The sequence below is a fragment of the Canis lupus genome, chromosome 23 (assembly GCF_048164855.1).
Source record: "Canis lupus baileyi chromosome 23, mCanLup2.hap1, whole genome shotgun sequence".
Taxonomy (NCBI): Eukaryota; Metazoa; Chordata; class Mammalia; order Carnivora; family Canidae; genus Canis; species Canis lupus.
Window position 1 is genome coordinate 44,815,469 of NC_132860.1, and position 18,709 is coordinate 44,834,177.

The following is an 18,709-nucleotide window of genomic DNA, read 5'->3' on the forward strand; positions in this document are numbered from 1 at the left end:
GAGGACGTTCTGTCCTGCACCTTACACACTGTTGAACGAGGGGGAACAACGGGCGCATCTTTATTTCAGCCCTTCCCAGAAGCAGAAAGGACCCAATTGAATTACGATTAATATTCTGGAAGCAAAAATTTCGAAATCGTCTTCCGGGAAGACACGGGGCTGAATGATGGGCTGATTAGTGGTCGTTTTTCAGGATTGCAGAAGAATGTTTATAGTTAGAATCAATATTATTATTCCCTTGTCATTTAAAAAATATGCCAGACACACGGCGGTGGCTGAGGGTTTTGCTTCTGCCCACAGCTGATGGAAACCTCACCCAGGGCCCCCCAGGGCCTGCCGGGGCTGGGCTCACACACAAAGGACCAGGGCTTTATTTCCAGGCTTTATTTCATTCTTTAATTTTGTTCACAGCTTAAAACATAACTTATAGCTTAACATTTCCAGTGGTCAACCTCTAGAATTTGGTATTTTCTTTTTTGAAAAACAACAACAACAAAAAAATCCTTCAGGCTCAGGAATCAAATACTTCCCAAGACAATGTTCAGAATGGAGGAGCTTTAAAAGTGCACAATAAAGAAATGGAAAGCTGGGGGAGCAACTTTTCATGAGTTTTGGGGGGCAGTTTATTTTACATTTGGGTTTGTCAATGGAAGCCTCTCACTGGGTATGCTTTTCCATTTCTTTTTCTTTTTCAAGATTTTATTTTTAAGTAAGCTCTACACCCAACATGGGGCTGGAACTAAGAATCCTGAGATCAAGAGTCACATCTCTACCTCCTGAGCCAGCCAGGTGCCCCTCCATTTCTCCTTTTATTCTGAAGATAACCACACCTGACTTCTGACAAGCTGAGAAGTTCTGGAAAGCAGGAAGTGTGACAGAGGACACAGAGATGCCAGCAGCTGCCCAAATCCAAACCGGTTTCCCACTGATGGGCCTTCTGTGTGAAAGAGGAGAAAAAAACTAATCAGATTATCCTTGACTCTCTTTTTGTTTTGCTACTCCCACCCCACTTCTTCACGGCACTGGGGACTGGTACAAGAAACCTGTCCCAGCCCAGAGCCTGGGGAAAGGACCCAGGTGTGCACAGGATGTGGCCTGAGAGTGAGAACCTTCTGTGGCAGGTGCTCAAGCTACAAATCAGTTGTGTGGACCAACTGCTCTCTTGCCTTTTGAATCGAGTAGTGCCTTTGGAGTCCTTCTGGAAGCTCGAAGAGCTCCTGTCTGATCCAAAAGATCTCTTCTGGTAACCGTGAATTTAGAGAACGGCTTCTTACCCAACTTCTCCATGCAAATTCTTATTTGCCACATGGGAAGTAAAACAGATGTAGACATTGAAGACTTAAGGAAAAGAGGAGGGAATGTTCTAGCTCTCCTTCACATCCACATGGGTGAATTTGCGGGTGACATAGCTCCTGACCTCAGCCTTCACTGTAACCAGGATGGTACTTCTGCTCTGTAGCTAACAGTGTTACAGAGAGAAAAGATAATGGAACATAAATTCACGCTACTTTAGAGCTTGCCAAATGCAAGGCGGGATGGAGACACTTTCAAGTAAACACAGTGGCCAACAAGCGAGGATGAGAGCCAAGGCCAGTTGTGATCCGGTCCCTCGTTTCACCTGGAGCCCCAGGGCCCCAGAGCATTTTGTCGGTGGGGAGCACTCAGTAGAGTGCTTTCTGCTTTCCAGATCCTTGAAGAATCCTCGTGCTTTCCCCCAGTTGTTCGGTGGGCGGTCTGGACGCTGTGGGCTGCAGGACACCCGGACCCTGGGGTAGGTGAGCGCCCAGCGTTCCTCAGCCCGCTCGGGAGAGCGCCGGGGCCGACTTGACACCAAGTGTTGGTGCCTGAGGAGCATCGCTCTGAGGCCGCGCTCGTCTGCCAGTCACAGCGCCCCGAGCAGGCTGACTCCGCGCAGGCCCCGTGACCATCCGGACCCCAGTCCCCCCACTGAGCACAAGAACATCTCTTTTTCTCACACCAGCCTAAGTTGAGGCTACAGGAGAGAGAAATCGGATGAATGTCGGAAAGGTCATTTTCTCCCTATTCCCGCTTCTAGGGCCGACTCCTCGGGGACGGGGACGGGGACGGGTGAAGCTCCTTCTCCCTAAAGCGTGAGCCCAGGGCCCGGGCGTGCTCGGGCCACCTCACCAGGGCCTGGCGGCTCCGGGTGTCCCCCGCGCGGCAGGCGCATCCTCCAGCTCCCCGCGGCAGCTCCCGCGGCAGGACACGGGCACGGGCGGCCGGGCCGGGCTGGCTGCGCCCTCGGCGGGGACGTGCGGCCTGGGCCACCCTGGCGGGCGGGTGCCCGGCAGCAGCGGGGCCGGCGCCAGGCCCTCCACGCGGGGGCGGGAGGCTCGGAGGGGCACGGGGCGCTTGGCTCCTTCGGCTGGAAGATGCTGTGCGCCCTGGGAGGTGGGAACGCAAGCGGGCGCAGCCGCGGCTAACACTCGACGTCCTGCAGCTCGACCTCCTCCGCGGCGCTCTCTGCAAGGCAAAGGCAAGTGGCTCAGCCGCGACGGGCCGCACGCGGTTCCCGGGCCCCGGATGCCCGCACCCGTCCGGCCGTGAGCGCGAGGCCGGCTCACCACGGGGCGCAGCTTTACCTTGGAGCTTGTGGCGTCTCTTCCGCTGGAACTTATAGGCGCACTGATTGCAGAGCCACAGGAGGCTGACGAGCAGCGCGGCCGCGGCGGCCAGAAGGGCCAGGAAGACGGCCACGAAGTGCAGGTCCTCGTAGAGGATCTCTGCGGGCGAAGGGGAAGGTCGGCCTCTGCTGGGCGTGGGGGGTCGCTCCCACTGCCTGGCCGTGCCGAGGGGGCCCGGCCCGTCTTACCCGACACGTGCAGCACGATGGTGCCCAGCTGGCTGCCCCCCAGGCGCTCCGTCACCGTGATGACGTAGTAGCCGGAATCTCTCACGCCCACGCTGAAGAGCTGGATGGAACCGTTGTCGAAGGTGCAAAGCCTGTCGCGGTGGCTCCGGGAGATGTTGGCCTGAGTCCCGGGCCGCCACTCCACGAGCTTCTGGGCCCCCCAGCTGGATGTGTACCTCCACTCGATGGTGGGGACCCCATGGCAGGAGTAGTCCACCGACAGCAGGATGTCCTCCTCCACCGTGGCGTTGATGGCGGCCTGGGGGATGTACAGGGACACACCCTGACCTGCGGGACGGAGTCCAGGCGGGGGCAACGTACAGATGAGCTGACAGGGCAGTGGGCTTCCGGGATGTGTGAATTAATTTAGCAAATATTTGCTGAGCGCCTCTTACGGGCCAGCCTGTCTTCTAGGTTCTGGTGCCAAGGCCACAGTGGTGAGTGGTATAGACTGGATGTCTGTACCCCTCGGCCCTGAGAGTCCTAAGTTGAAGCCCCAACCTCTAGGGTGACTGTCTTTGAAGATGCAGCCTCCAAGGACGAAGTCGAGGGTCAATGGGATCATAAGGGTGGGGCCCTGCTCCAATAGGATTAGTGTCTTTTTAAGAAGAGACACTGGAAAGATCTCTTTCTCTCTCATTTCTCCACAGGGATACAAGAGGGAATTGAGAGAAAGTGCTCGGAGAGGTTGTGGTGAGAAGGTGGCTGGTCTACAAGCCAGGAAGAGAGCTCTCACCAGAAATCGAACTGTGCTAGAACTTTGATCTAGGACTTTCCAGCCTCTGGAACTGCAGGAAAGTAAACTTCTGGTGCCTCAGCCCCACGGGCTGTGGGATTTTGCTATGGTCTAAGGCCATGAACAAGACACGAGGTTCTTGCATCCTGGGTGAACGGGAGGCTCCCTGGAGCTCCATCCTACGAGGGAGACATGCAAGGCCGCACTAAACCAGCAAGATCATTTCAGATCGTGCCAAGCGCTTGGAAGACAATACAACGGGACGGGGCACCAGTGAGCGGTGAGGGTGGAGATGGCACACGGCCTTAGAACGGGCAGGAGGACCTCGTGTGGAAAGTGACATTTGAACGGAGACCCGGAGGACGGGCAGGCGGCTGTGGAGACTGGAGGAGGGAGTGAGCACAAAGGCTGGGAGGTGAGGCCGAGCGCTGGGCTCCTTGAGGGACAGAAAGAAGGCCGGCATGCTGGAAGGCGTGAGCCCTGGGGGGAGACGGGGTGAGGCTGGACAGCCGGCAGGACACAGGCCGCGACGTGAGGGTTAGGGGCAGGGTTTCACTCAAGGCAGCTGGGAGCCACCGAGGACTTAAGCGGGAGGAGGCACTCTCCATCAGGCTTGAGAATGTCTGCTGTGGAGAACGTTCTCGGGCTGAGGGGACGAGAGCAGAAGCAGGAAGGGCCGGCAGGTGGCTGCGACAGGGGAAGCTGTGTATTTGGAAGCAGGGAGGACAAAACATGCTGACGACCTAGATGTGGGCGTGAGTGAGGCCGAGGCACCAACCAGAGCTTTCCCTGCGAGTGTGCGGATGTGCAGTAGTGCCCGCCGCTGACCAAGGTTATGTATATATGCCGTTGTGCACGTATTAAGCAAACACCACGCATAGGCCCCATGCCAACCACTTGATACGCATTATCCCACTAAGGTCCCACACACAACCTACTGCAGTTCCATCAAGCATAGAGAAGCCTTGTTGTCAACAGGACTAACTAGCTTGTCAAAGTTCATTCTGCAAGGCAAACAGCCACACAAGGGCTGCTCGCTCCAAAGCTCACATATTTGACCTCTAGGTTCATGTCAGTAGTCAGTGGTTGGCAGTGGAGAGCACAGAACGTGACAAGTGCCCCCATACCCGGAGAGAACTGGTCAGAGCTGGCTGGACGCTGGATAATGAACAGGGCAGGGCCTACACTTGGAGCCCATCCCCTGGTTTCCACGTCCAACTCCGGTTCGGCCCCCTCAATCTTTGCCCAGTTGCCCCGAGCCCCTGCTGTGTGGCTCCGGGTAGCCACACCTGTTACTTTCTCACTGTCCTCTCCCATCCCATTCCCAGCACAGTCCATCAGTATTCTTCTAAGGCTCTTGGCTAGGTGACTGGAAATAATCTGATAAACGTCATGCTGAAAAATTGGGAGGTAATAATGGTTTTCAAGAGTTACAACTGTCAAGTAACAGAAATACATTTTTTCCCCAACTCTGTATTTTAAAACATGTTAAATTCAGAGAGAAGTTGAAAGGCAAGTACCATTAACATGTACACTCTCCTTAATTCACTAGTTAGGACCATTTTGCCGTATTTGCATTCTCTCTCTCAGAAAACAGAAGTCAAATTCTAGATCAGCCCGCAGAGGGCAGGAGGTATATATTTTCTTCATCTTTGTGTCCCCTAACACAATTCCTCACATGTAGTGATTGGTTAAGTGTTTGTTGAGTGAATAAAAAAGTGAGTGACAAAATATTTATAACAAGAAGGGTGAGCTTTCCTGATAGAAACATTGTGCTAATTTTTCAGAGCCCTTCAGCAACGTCTAAAAAGTAACACACATATAGGAAAAGAGGACTATAATTTAGCCCAGACTTTATGTGCCGGTTACTATAATATATACTTATTGTACTTACCAATCCTTCCCTAATGTTTTACATAAGTCAGCAACATGCCCATGTAGCAAGGAAATGGAAAAGATGGGACTTAAATGCAGCTGATTCAAAGCCCTGTGTTTTTCCCTAAAGACACGAGCAAAAAATTAGAAATAATAAATGAATTCAGTAAAGTTGCAGAATAGATGGTATATAATAGAACTGTCGTATTTCTACATACTATAATGAGGTAGCACAAACAGAAGTTCAGAAAATATTCCATTTACAATTGCACTAAAGAGAATAAAATACCTAGGAATAAACTTAATCAGGGAGGTAAAAGACCCCAATGAAGAAATCAAAGAGGAAATAAAAAAATACATACACACAAATAAAAACACAAGCCAAAATCTGGGACACAGCCAACGCAGTTCTAAGTGGGGAGTTTATACCAATATAGGCCTACCTCAAGAAACAAGAAAAATCTCAAACAATCTAACCATACATATAAAGGAGTTAGAAAAAGAAGAACAAAGCCCAAAGCTCGTAGAAGGAAGATTAGAGCAGAAATAGAAACTGTAAAAAAAAAAAAACAAAAAAAAACAATATATGAAACCAAGAGCTGTTACTTGGAAAAGATAAACCAAACTGATAACCCTTTGGCCAGACTCATTAAGGAAAAAAAACAAAAGAGAGAGAGAAAGGAAAAATACAGCAAAACCAAAAACAAAACAAAACCCTCCCAAAAAAAACAACAAAATAAAAAAAAAAAAGGGAGGAAGGACTCAAATCAGAAATGAAGTAGCAATAACTAACACCACAGAAATACAAAGAATTATAAGAGAATAATAAATATGAAAACTTATATGCCAACAAATTGGACAATATAGAAGAAATGGATAAAATTCCTAGAAACATACACTCCTTCACAAATGAATCGGGAAGAAATGGAAAATTTCTATTACTGATCAATTACTAGTAAAAAAATGTAAATGGTAATCAAAAAACTCCCAACAAATAAAAGTCCAGGACCAGATGACTTCACAGGTGAACTCTAGGACATTTTTTCCCCCTAGTTTTCCTTCCTCTTCTATTTTTGGAATAATTTGAGAAGAATAGGTATTATGTCTTCCTTAAAGGAGTCCTAAAGGGGCACCTGGGTGGTGCATTTGTTAAACATCTGCCTTTGGCTTAAGTCATAATCCCAGGGTCCTGAGGTCAAGCTCCACATCTGGGCCCCGGACTCAGTGGGGCATCTGCTTCTTCCTATCAAAATGCCAATAGCATTTTTCACAGAACTAGAACAATTAATTCTAAAACTCACATGGAACTACAAAAGATCCTGAATAGCTAAAGCACTCTCTAGAAAGAGGAGCAAAGAAGGTATCATAATCTCAGATTTCAAGATATACTACAAAAGTAATTAAAACAGTATGATACTGACACAAAAAGACACAGATCAATGGAACAATACAAGGACCAGAAATAAACCCACATTATATGGTCAATTAACCAATGACAAACGAGGCAACATTATACAATGGGGAAAAGACAGTCTCTTCAATAAATGGTGTTGAGAAAAATGGACAATCACATGCAAAAGAATGAAACCGGACCTCTTTCTCACACACAAAATGTAACTGAAATGGGGCAGCTCAGGTGGCTCAGCGGTTTAGTGCCGCCTTCAGCCCAGGGCCTGATCCTGGAGACCTGGGATCGAGTCCCACGTCAGGCTCCTGCATGGAGCCTGCTTCTCCCTCTGCCTGTGTCTCTGCGTCTCTTTCTCTCTGTGTGTGTCATGAATAAATAAATAAAATCTTTAAAAAAAAAATGTAACTGAAATGGATTAAAGACCTGTGAGGCCTGAAACCATAAAACTCCTAAAACAGACGCAATAATCTCTTTGACATTTACCTTAGCAACATTTTTCTAGACATGTCTCCTCAGACACGGGAAACAAAAGCAAAAATAAAGAATCAAGAGTATACCAAAATACAAAGGAAACCGTTAACAAGACAAAAAGGCAACCTATTGAAAATATTTGCAAATGGTACAGCCAATAAGAGGTTAATATCCAAACTACATTAAAAAAACTATAGAACACAACACCAAAACATCTTAAAAATGGGTGGCAGATGATCTGAATAGCCATCTTTCCCAAGAAGACATCCAGATGCCCAACAGACATATGAAAAGATGCTCAACATCACTCATCATCAGGAAATATCACCTCACACCTGTCAGAGTGGCTAAAATAAAAAAGTTAATAAGTGTCAGTGAGGATGTGGAGAAAAAGGACCCCTCATGCACTGTTGGTGGGAATGTGAATGAGTGCTACCATTCTGGAAAACAGTATGGAGGTTCCTCAAGAAAAGACAAACAAAACTGAAAACAGAACTACCATATGATCCAGTAATTCCATTGCTGGGCATTTACCTAAAGAAAACAAAAACACTAACTTGAAAAGATATATTCACTGGTGTGTTTACTGCAGCATTATTTATAATAGCCAAGATATGGAAGCAGCTCATGTGTTCTAAAATGAATGGATAAAGAAGATGCAAAGTACACACACACACACACACACACACAGGAATATTACTCTTAAAAAAGAATGAGATTTTGCCATTTGCAAAAATATGGATGGATCTAGAGAGTATGATGCTAAGTGAAATAAGTCAGAAACTCAAAACCATGTGATTTCACCTCTGTGAAATTTGAAAAACAAAACGAACAAACAAAAAGCGGAAGCAAACACATAAATTCGGAGAAGAAATTGCCGGTTGCCAGAGGGGTAGGGGTAGGGCAATGGGCCAAATGGGTGGAGGGGAGTGGGAGGTGCAGACCTGTAATTATGGAGTAAGTCATGAGATGAACGGTACGGCACAGGGCGTATAGACAATGATATTGCAATAGTGTTGTACGGGGACAGAGCCACGCTTGTGGTGAGCACAGATGGCATAACAACGACCTGTTGAATCACTTTCAAGCTGTGTACTTGAAACTAAGGTAATACTGATTTTTCTTATGATAGTATAACTGACATACATAAAAACAGACAAAAAACTTTTTCCAAAACAAAACAAAAAAAAAAAAACAAAAAAACTTTTTCCACTTCACTTTGTGACTATCGTCTATTTGTCTATGTTTTTGGATCTCTGACCCCAAATATGAGCAGTTAGAATAGTAATTACTCTCAGATTGGAAGAATCACATTTTGAACTCATGACAAATCTGGATCACAACATATGTGTATTTCATGTACACTCCGTGTTAAACATGTTGGTCCAGGTTACCACCAGGCTAGTTTCCTGAACTACCAGCCCTTCCAATACCTTTAGGGACCTGCATTTTAAGCCTTTCAGGTTAAACTCTGGCCCAAGAAATAGCAAAACTGAAAAGCAAATAAACAAAAGTAACAAGCCCCAGTTTCTGAGGTGCTGATATAGCTGGAAACTAGCCAATTAGTCAGTGTTGGTTTTTTTGTTTTCTCTTGACCATAAAAACCTCCTCCTAATCAGAGCCACCTGGGTGGCTCAGTCAGTTAAGCGTCTGACTTTTGGTTCAGTTCAAGAGTCATGATCCCAGGATCCTGGGATTGAACCCCAAAGTCAGGCTCTCTGCAGGGAGTCTGCTTCTCCCTCTCCCTCTGACCCCACCCCCTTGCTCTCACGCTCTCAAATAAATCAATCTAAGAAAAAATAAATATTTAAAGAAGCCTTTTAATAATCAAACTAACCAGGCATTTAACTAGATTTTTGGAACAGAGAGTTCCTTCTATCACATGGAATTAGTAATAAATTGTCTATAATAAAGATGGAAAATTAACAGTTCCAAGAACTTAAAGGCAAACTGCTTGTCACCTATTTAAGAAGTTGAATTAATGAGTAACCACCTCTGTACTTCATGCTAAAATCATTCAGAACAATTCTAGAGAAAGCTAGTAGCTACCCCAATACTCAGACCTGGCTCAAAGGTTCTATCCAAGAAGGTTGGTTCAATAAATGGGATTTTACTTATAAAATGAATATAGGCAGCCATTAACAAGAATGAGTTTTGGGGCACCTGGAGGGCTCAGTCGGTGAAGTGTCTGCCTTTGGCTCAGGTCATGATCCTAGGGTCCTGGGATCGAGTCCCTTGTCAGGCTCCCGGCTCTGTGGGGAGCCTGCTTCTCCTTCTCCTTCTCCCTCTGCCCCTTCCCCTGCTTATGCACTCTGTCAAAGAAATAAGTAAAATATATTTTTTAAAAAAATGTCATTCCGGGAGGCAGGGAGGTATGGTGGAGGCACCTGGTGTGAGCAGGATCCACATGATTAGACCCCAGGGCCTCCTCGCTGTGAGACGTGGAGAAGTATCATCACCTTCCAGAACCGAGGACTGGAAAGCCTCTGGAGGAAGGCTGCGAGGCTGAGGTGGCAGGACCGGTGTGAGGCCTAGCAGCGTACAGCCCTTAGGCCCCCACACCTGCCTTCCTGGGCTCAGGTCGGTGTCACTGGCCTTGGGGTGACCAGCCGTCCTCGGGTGGCAAGGTCTGAGTGTTTGCCCAGGACTAGGGAGTTTTGGTGCTTAAAGCAAACCAGGACAGCTGGCACCCAGACATTCAGAGCAATGCTAAAGGGCAAAGAGAAACCTCTAAGGTATACAAGAGCAATTTCTGAGGCTCCCAGGGGTGGGGTGCAGAGGCAGAGTGGAGGGAGGACCAAAGCTACTCCTCCCTTACCCCTCTGGCTTCCTAGCTCACCTTCATGGTCAGCGATCCCACCACACCCTCACGGTCACTGAATGCCACCCCCACCTGCCATCGCTTGCTCTGAGGCAGGGCACTGGCTCATGGGCGCTGGCCTGGGGAAGAGTATGATTATGCCCATTTAAAAAAAAAAAACTTTTATTTATTCATGAAACACACAGAGAAGGCAGAGACACAGGCAGAGGGAGAAGCAGGCTCCTTGCAGGGACCCGATCCCAAGACCTCGGGACCACGCCTGAGCCCAAGGCAGACGCTCCACTGCTGAGCCACCCAGGCATCCCTGTTATGCCCATTTTACAGAGGAGCAATGGCAAGTTCCCTGAGGTTAGGGATGTTTGCAACATCAAAGTGGCTGAGCCAAGAATGAAGTCCTGGTTCCTCTCCATTGTCTGGGTGATGAGCCAGGAAGCCTGCAGGAGCTGGGGAGGGGCGGGAAAAGATACTCATGGAAACGGAGGCTTGAAGAATATAATTTTAAAAGCATGGAAAAGAGAGGAAGAGCAATCCGGGCTGGGAGAAGGGTGAGCCCACCCCGTGAGGCACGAGGGATCCCCTGCTCTCCCCAGCTGAGTAAGAAGCCAGGTTATAGGCTGAGGAACCTGTGACAGGCCAGAGGTTCTGTGAGGGAGTGAGCCCTCGGGCAGGGAGTGATGGAACGAGTTAGGGACAGACGGGGCTAGGCAGGGAAAGGCCCAAGGCCAGGCTCCCAGCAATCTATGGGCTCCCAGAAACCCCAAGGACACCAAAAGGCCCCAGAGTCAGGCTCCTACTAATCCCAAGAAAACGGAGTTAAGACGGTAAAAACAAAAAATAAACCTGGCTCCAAAATGTTAGGGAGTGTCCCTCTTTTAATGGCTACTAAGTAATCACAGAAATCCCAGCTGTAGGAATGTGGGGAGGAGACGTAACCGGAGAGAAGGCAACACCTGGTTAGCGCTCGGGATATTTACAAAAACACATCTTGTTTGTTATTAGGATAGTTACAAGTCCTCCCAGTTTGTTCTGAGTATCCACCCTTTTACTGATAAGAAATTCACCGGGTTCCCTGGTCAGTTGCCTAGAAGGAGGGACCCTGCAGGCCCTCAGGGGCCACCCTGCCCGACCCCTCTCGCTTCTGCGGCTGTAAGGGTCTGTCGCCTTGCCCACTCTCTGTTGTCCTTGCCCACTCTCTGTTGTCCGTGAGATTCATTCTTCGACCCGTGACACAAGAACCAAGCTCTCCCGTAGCAGGAGGATAGCGGCACAGCATGATCGGAACTGGGCTTCCCGAGGGCAATCTGGCCTCAGGTTTATCGTTTACACACATCCCTTGCCCTGCCCCATCACCACGATCACCACGGGCGCCTGTCCCACGCCCCTCCAGGACAGCCCGTGGCCCGAGGCACCGGCTGGCAGCCCCGGGGCAGGGCCGGGCAGCAGGAGGAGCACGCGCCTGGGAGGCCTGCCTGCCCGGAACTCCCTCCCATCACGCAGCTCAGAAACCCGGGAGCCCAGCACAGTGCCTGACACTTTGTGGGTGCTCACGATACACTGGTATAATGAACGAGTAGACACGCATGGCCTGCTTGTCCAACTGCTGCCCCTTTGCGGGGCTGGGGGAGAGGGTGGAATCAGAAACGGGGGGATCTGTGTTGAGCTGACAGAGATGCTGGTGAGACCCCTTTTCCCAGCCCCAAATCTGCTGAGGGTAAAAAAAAAAAAAAAAACCCACTCAAAGGAGAAATGGTAGTTTTAAGCTGCAACTAAAACATCCACACCTCTCTCTCAACTTCTGTCATTCTTCAAACAAGCAAGCCTGGAATTTTGGAAACAGGTTTCCTTGTGGGAGGTCAGCTGAGCAACTCGAAACATCGGGGCTTTGGGGCTGAGATGCCATGAACAGTGTTGTCGACAGACATCTGTGCACAGTTTACAGGTTCTCCATCCCTCCTGTTAGCTTAGAGGAGTAAATTCCCCCTCTCTGTGCCTGCTTACTCGGTGACCAACACTCAGCTCGTCTGCCCCCCACCCCACCCTGGCACCATGCTGCTCCCTGGTGATCTTGCTGCATGATGGCCATGGGGAGTCACCCAGATGTCAGCCAAACCCAAACAACATGGATAGATGCAGACTTAGGCGGAGGCTGGCAGGCTGCTCCCTGTCATCAGTTTCCTGTAGTGGCACTTCAACCACAGGAGGATACACAGATCACTCCAGAATAGCGACAGCCACCATTTCAGTGGTAGCCAACCACCTGTTGGGTACTAGCTGTCATATGCAGTTATCACAGCCCAGTGAAACCCAGGCTGGGAAAGCTGAACGCCTGAGCCACTATCAGCTGGGAAAGATGAAGAAGTTTGATAACGTCATGTCATCAGAAGTATGCAGAAGTCACACTCCCACATTACCGTGCGGTTGTAAATGGGTGTAACTTTCTTGGAGGGCACTACGGTAGAATCTATAATAATTATTAGCACATATGCACCTTGGTCCAGAAATGCCACTTTTATGAACTGATCCTACAAGTGATAAGGGCACACAGAGGTAGGTTTTGTCATGGATGCACAGTGTGGACCATAGCAGCAGCAAAGGACTGGAGACATCCTATGTGCTCACTGGTAAGGGACCAGTAAAGGAAAACAGGCTCTTCCACTACTCTTGATACTTCTGACACCAACCACCTGGTGCACACCCCACTCTGGAGAGTGCCCCCACCTCGGACACCGACCACAAGTCCATGCCTCCTGTACTTCTGACCACCTGGCCATAAATCAGCTGTTTCCACCACCCCCTCCTCAGTTTCAATAATTTGCTAGAATGGCTCACAGAATTTAGGGAAGCACTTGACTCACTACTACCCGTTTATGATAAAGGATACAAGTCAAGAACAGGACATGGAAGAGATGCACAGGCAGGTATATGGGACTGGGTGTGGAGCCCCCATGCTCTCTCTGGGTGACCCCCACCCTCCTAGCACCTTGATGTGTTCACCAACCCGGAAGCTCTCCAAACTTCCTCAGTTAGGGTTTGGGGGGAGGTTCCTTACTTGGGAAGAATTGATGACATCATTGGCCGTTGGTGATGGACTCAATCCCTAGCCTCTCTCCTCTCCCCAGAGGCTGAGGGTGGGGAGGGAGGTTAGGGCTGAAAGTTCCATCGCCCTAATCCCACCTTTATTTCCTCCCTCAGCCAGCCTTCCTTTCCCAAGAGTCACCTCGTTAGCAGACTTAGCACTCTGGAGATTCCAAAGGTCTTAGGAAGTTATGCATTAGGAACCAGGGGATAAGACCACATGTTCTAACAGGAGATGCTCCTAACATTCTTGTCACCCAGGAAATGACTAGGACTTCAGGAGCTCTGTGTCAGGAGCCAGGCAGAAGGGACCAAATACAGATTTCTCACTGTGTCGCAACTGGCTAAACAAATTATCAATATTCACATTCTCATACTACAGACATTTAAAAAATGAGATACATCTATATGCACAGATATTAGGTTATCTCAAAAGTAACATGAAATGAAATCACACAAGGAAGAACAGTATGTAAGGAATACTTGCATTTAAGTAACTCTATGTGCATAGACGCCAGCTCATCCGTATATAGCACAGAAAATCTCCTGGAGGATACTGCAAAAGCCAGGGCTGTGGGGATCTCTGGAGAAGGAATGGACGTCTGCATGGAAGAAAGCTTTACATTTCACTTTCTACCCTTTTGAACAGTTGGGACTATCTTAGCAAGTTTGTGAATTGCTATAAATAAATAAATAAATAAATAAATAAATAAATAAATAAATAAATGGTCCTAAAAATAAATAAGATGCATGCCAACGTTGGGTCTGAGCAACAGATTTTTTTGCATTTGAAAATGCACGTGTGTGCAATTAACAAAGTGCTTCACAAGCACTGTCTCCACCGGGGAGGCTGGGGAGGCCGGGGAGGCCGGCAGGAGACCTGAGTTAAAGAACTGTGCTTTGGGGGATCCCTGGGTGGCTCAGGGTTTAGCACCTGCCTTTGGCCCAGGGCGAGATCCTATAGTCCCGGGATCGAGTCCCACGTCGGGCTCCCTGCATGGAACCTGCTTCTTCCTCTGTCTCTCATGAATAACTAAATAAAAATATTCAAAAAAAGAAATGGCTTATCTTTAAAAAAAAAAAAAAAAAAACTATGCTTTTTGCTTCACTTGCTTATTTGATCTTTACTTTAGGGCAAGGACACAGAGGCCCCGAGGAAGAATGCCGAGCCCGAGGTCTCACCAAGTAGAAAATGAGAGCTCTGGCTAGAACCCAATGTGTTTTCAGTGCCCCCACAACTGCCTCTAATAAAACACTGAGTATAGAGGTGGAGTGGAGTATTATACCTCTTATGTTTCCCAAAATAGCACAAGGCTCAGTGCTGATAGAGACTTAGGAGACCCATGTCATTAGAAGCAACAGTCCCCTTACCTGGCCTTGCCAGAATGGGAGCTGCTAGCCACATGCGACTTTTTTTTTAAAGATTTTGAGAGGGCAGCCCAGGTGGTGCAGCGGTTTAGCGCCGCCTTCAGCCCAGGGTGTGATCCTGGAGACCCAGGATTGAGTCCCATGTCGGGCTCCTTGCATGGAGCCTCCTTCTCCCACTGCCTGTGTCTCTCATGAATATATAAATAAAATCTTAAAAAAAAAAAAAAGATTTAGAGAGAGTGAGATGATGCATGCTTGTGAGCCAGAGAACTCAGCAGAGGGAGAGGGATAAGCAGGCCCCCCACCGAGCAGGGAGCCTGAGTCCAGTCCCAGCTCCATCCCAGGACCCTGGGATCATGACCTGAGCTGAGCCACCCAGGTGCCTCTAGCCACATGCTACTGAGCACTTGAAATTAGCTAGTCTGAATGGAGATGTGCTTTAAGTGTAAACTACACACTGGATTTTGAAGACAGTACTCAGTATGTTAAACGGAATGTAAAAAGGTCTCAGTAATTTTTTTACATTGATTACATGTTGAAATAGTATCTTGAGTATATTGGGTTAAAAATATAGTATTAGATTACACCTGTTTCTTTTTACTTGTTTAACGTGGCCACCAGAAAATTCAAAATTACATATGTGGCTTGCATTATATTTCTCTGGGACAGCACTGGTTTAAGAGAATCACTTCTTGGGACACCTGGGTGGCTCAGCGATGAAGCTCAGGGTGTGGTCCTGGGATCGAGTCCCACATCGGGCACCCCGCAGGGAGCCTGCTTCTCCCTCTGTCTGTGTCTCTGCCTCTCTGTGTCTCTCATGAATAAATAAAAATTTTAAAAAGTCACTTCTCCACTGCCTTGCAAAATAAAATTCTGTTCTCTTGAAGTTGCTCCACGCTCTCCTCAACAGCATGAGAAGTCCCTCGTCGTTTTTTTTTTGTTTTTTTTTTTTTAGATTTGAGAGAGTGCAAGAGAGATCACAGAGGGAGAGGAAGAAGGAGAAGCAGACTCCTTGCTGACCAAGGCGGAGCTCGATCCCAGGACCCTGGGATCATGACCTGAGCTGAAGGCAGCCGCCTACCGGATTGAGCCGCCCAGGCGCCCCTCCCCTACTCTAGTCTTTCTTCTTCGTTCCTCAAGCACATTGGCAACTCTATCATGGGGTCATCGTTGTAAGTACCTCCAGCAGCCCCCACCCCCTGGACAACCCATCCAGCATGTTTGCCTACCAGAACGTTCTCCCTCGGCCTCCAGTGGAGCAGCCTTCTCTCCTTGGTGTTTGCTGATCCACGGCTCCCGCTGGCCTCCTCAGTCTTTCCCCTCCGCCTCCCTCCACTCTTCCCTACCCCGAGTCCTCACTTCCCTCCGAGCCAGCCTGGCTCCCGCGGCCTGGCGTGTTCCACACACTCTTGCCAGCCCCTTAAGCGCCATCGGCCTCTGTGCTTTCGTATCTGCCTAGACAAGGGCCAACAACGCTCTGCTTCCCCTCTGCTCAAATGTGAGCAGTCCACACCGCGGGCAGACGTCCCTCCACAGCAGCAAAGCACACGGTTTCCAGCACGGGTTCATGCACGTGGCCTCCAGGGGGCCTTCCATCCTGTCTCCCCGCTTCTCCCTGTCCACGGGTGCCCTTTTGCACGGTTCCTCCGACCAAGTCCCTCCAAATTCCTCTTCCTGCTCCCGGTGTCCCTCGTGGCTCCTCTGACCTCGGGGTGGGAGCCCCACAGGCCAACAGGAGCTCCGCCTTCCTCAGATGCTGGGAAGGCCCCCCTGCCTGCGGGGGCAGAGGGGTCGGGGGCGGGGGGCAGCTGCGGCCGGGGAAGGCCACCGCACTCGCACTCGCACTCGGTGCCACACCCCGGCTGGCTCGCTCTGAAAGGCCTTGACCTCTGGCCTGCCATTTCCTCATCTGTAATTAGGGACCATCCCCGCTCAGCTGTCAATAATCCAATAATGATAATAATAAACCAACCAAAAACCCATGTGGGGGTGAGAACTTGACAGGAGGAGCAGTTTCCAAGGGTGCAGGAGGACCTCCCTTCCCTGACTTCTTGCCCAAAGGCCCTAAGAACTCAATCCAGTCTCCTTTCACTCAACAAGCACTTAGGGAGGGACGCGAAGGGACTGACATTTGCAGAGCACCAGCTGGGGTCAGTGGCTGTTATTAATTCCGTGCCTAAGGCACTCGCCGCTGTCTTTCTCAGAGTCCCCAAAGAGAAGGCCTCTCGGCTGCCCCCCGGCCACCGCTGACTGGGCCTAGGTGGGAAACTTGGCCTCATCCACCTATTCCCACCATGGCTGAGAATCCTGATTGAATCCTGACATCCTCAACTGACCATCAGATCATCTGGGGAAGCTTTTAAAAATCCTAGCCTGGGCTAATGAATTCAGAATCTTTAGGGGGGGTGGGGTGGGGGTGGGGGTAGGAGTGGGGGGGGACCCAGGCCTCTGTGGATTTTATAAAAAAGATTTTATTTATTCATTCATGAGAGATACACACAGAAAGAGGCAGAGGGAGAAGCAGGCTCCTCGCCTGATGTGGGACTGGATCCCAGGACCCCAGGATCACGACCTGAGCCAAAGGCAGATGCTCAACCACTGAGCCACCCAGGCATCCCACTTCTATGGATTTTTAAAAATCCCTGGGATGCAGCCAAGCTCGGTGACTCCTGAGTGAATCTGCAGTAAGGAGTTAACAGCTGAAACTCCTAACCCTTCAAAGGGACACTTACTAAAGCCTAAAGCCAAAGCAGTGAAGGGCTGACAGGTGAGACAGGAAAGTCTGCGACAGCCCTTTCGGTGAGCTATTTGGGGGAAATGAATTTTTTCTGGCATCTTCAAACTGTATTATTTCTAGCGATGCTCTGGGCTTAGGGAGCAGTTCCACTTGCTCTTCTTCCCCAGTGCAATAATCATTTTCAGCATCAGAATCACTGCAGGGCCTGTTCAAATACAGTTGCTGGGCCCCCTCCGGTTCCTCATTCAGTAGGTAAGGGGTGAGGCCACGGAGTTGGCATTTCTAACATGTGGCTAGGTAATGCTGCTGCTGGTCCTAGGACCCCACGGTTAAAGCTTTGACAGTTATGATTCTGCAAGCTTGGCCAGCCCGGGTGGCTCAGCGGTTTAGCGCTGCCTTCAGCCAAGGGCGTGATCCTGGAGACCCGGGATCGAGTCCCACGTCGGGCTCCCTGCATGGAGCCTGCTTCTCCCTCTGCCTCTCTCTCTCTCCTCTCTGTGTATTCTCATGAGTAAATAAATAAAATCTTAAAAAAAAAAAAGATTCTGCAAGCTTTTGGGGCCCGGGGGGTACTAAGGACGCTGCTAGCATTCCTGCAGGCCAGTCCTTCCTCTTCTCCAACAACGCCAACACCACTTATACGACGCAGGGGACCTGCCTCTGCTGCAGAACTTGTAGTCTTGGAGAAAGGACGATGTGGGAGACCGGATCATGGCCAGAATGACATCTAGTGGGTAAAGACTGAGAGGACACAGGTTCTGGTAAACAGAATTGAGGCTGTGAGGGTATAATGGACACATTCTTGGACTCTCGAGTCAAAATTTAGGTTGGCCAGTAATCTGAGGTAAATTCCTTAGTTTCTGTCATTCTCAGTTATAGTACTTATGAAATAAACATACTATGATAGTGCTGTGCTCAGTTCCTGCAGCAGAATGAAGTGAGACAGTACATGTAAGGAGCTTGGCACCGTTTCTAATGCTTGGTGATCACTCAATAAATACTAGCTATTATTATTATTTTTTAAAGATTTTATTTATTTATTCATGAGAGACACACATAGAGAGACAGAGGCAGAGACACAGGCAGAGGGAAAAGCAGGCTCCATGTAGGGAGCCCCATGAGGGACTCGATCCCGGGACTCTAGGACTGCGCCCCAGGCCGAAGGCAGGCACTAAACCACTGAGCCACCCAGGGATCCCCGATACTAGCTATTATTAGTGAAAATTCCTAGAAGATCCACTGAGCTGCTCACTGAGGTAGTGAGCTCCCCATCACCAGGGGTGTGTAAGCAGAAGCTGGAGTTGGGCCAGGGATTGAAGCAGTCTATTTGAGACTAGAGGCTGGAG

The 18,709-nt window shown here is 49.2% G+C and overlaps 1 protein-coding gene across 2 annotated transcripts in view; it reads right to left on the reverse strand.

Moving 5' to 3' along the window:
• Nucleotides 1-369: 369 nt before the first annotated feature.
• The window catches only part of VSTM5 (V-set and transmembrane domain containing 5), a 32,151-nt gene continuing 13,811 nt past the window's right edge, over nucleotides 370-18,709 (reverse strand). For both annotated transcript variants that reach the window (XM_072795019.1, XM_072795020.1), the window contains exons 2-5: nucleotides 2,834-3,160; nucleotides 2,604-2,744; nucleotides 2,149-2,484; nucleotides 370-937 (exon numbers count right to left, since the gene is read on the reverse strand). In XM_072795019.1, coding sequence (XP_072651120.1) covers nucleotides 2,441-2,484; nucleotides 2,604-2,744; nucleotides 2,834-3,160 — 512 coding nt within the window. In that variant the 3' untranslated portion in view covers nucleotides 370-937; nucleotides 2,149-2,440. The remainder of the gene's footprint in view (nucleotides 938-2,148; nucleotides 2,485-2,603; nucleotides 2,745-2,833; nucleotides 3,161-18,709) is intronic.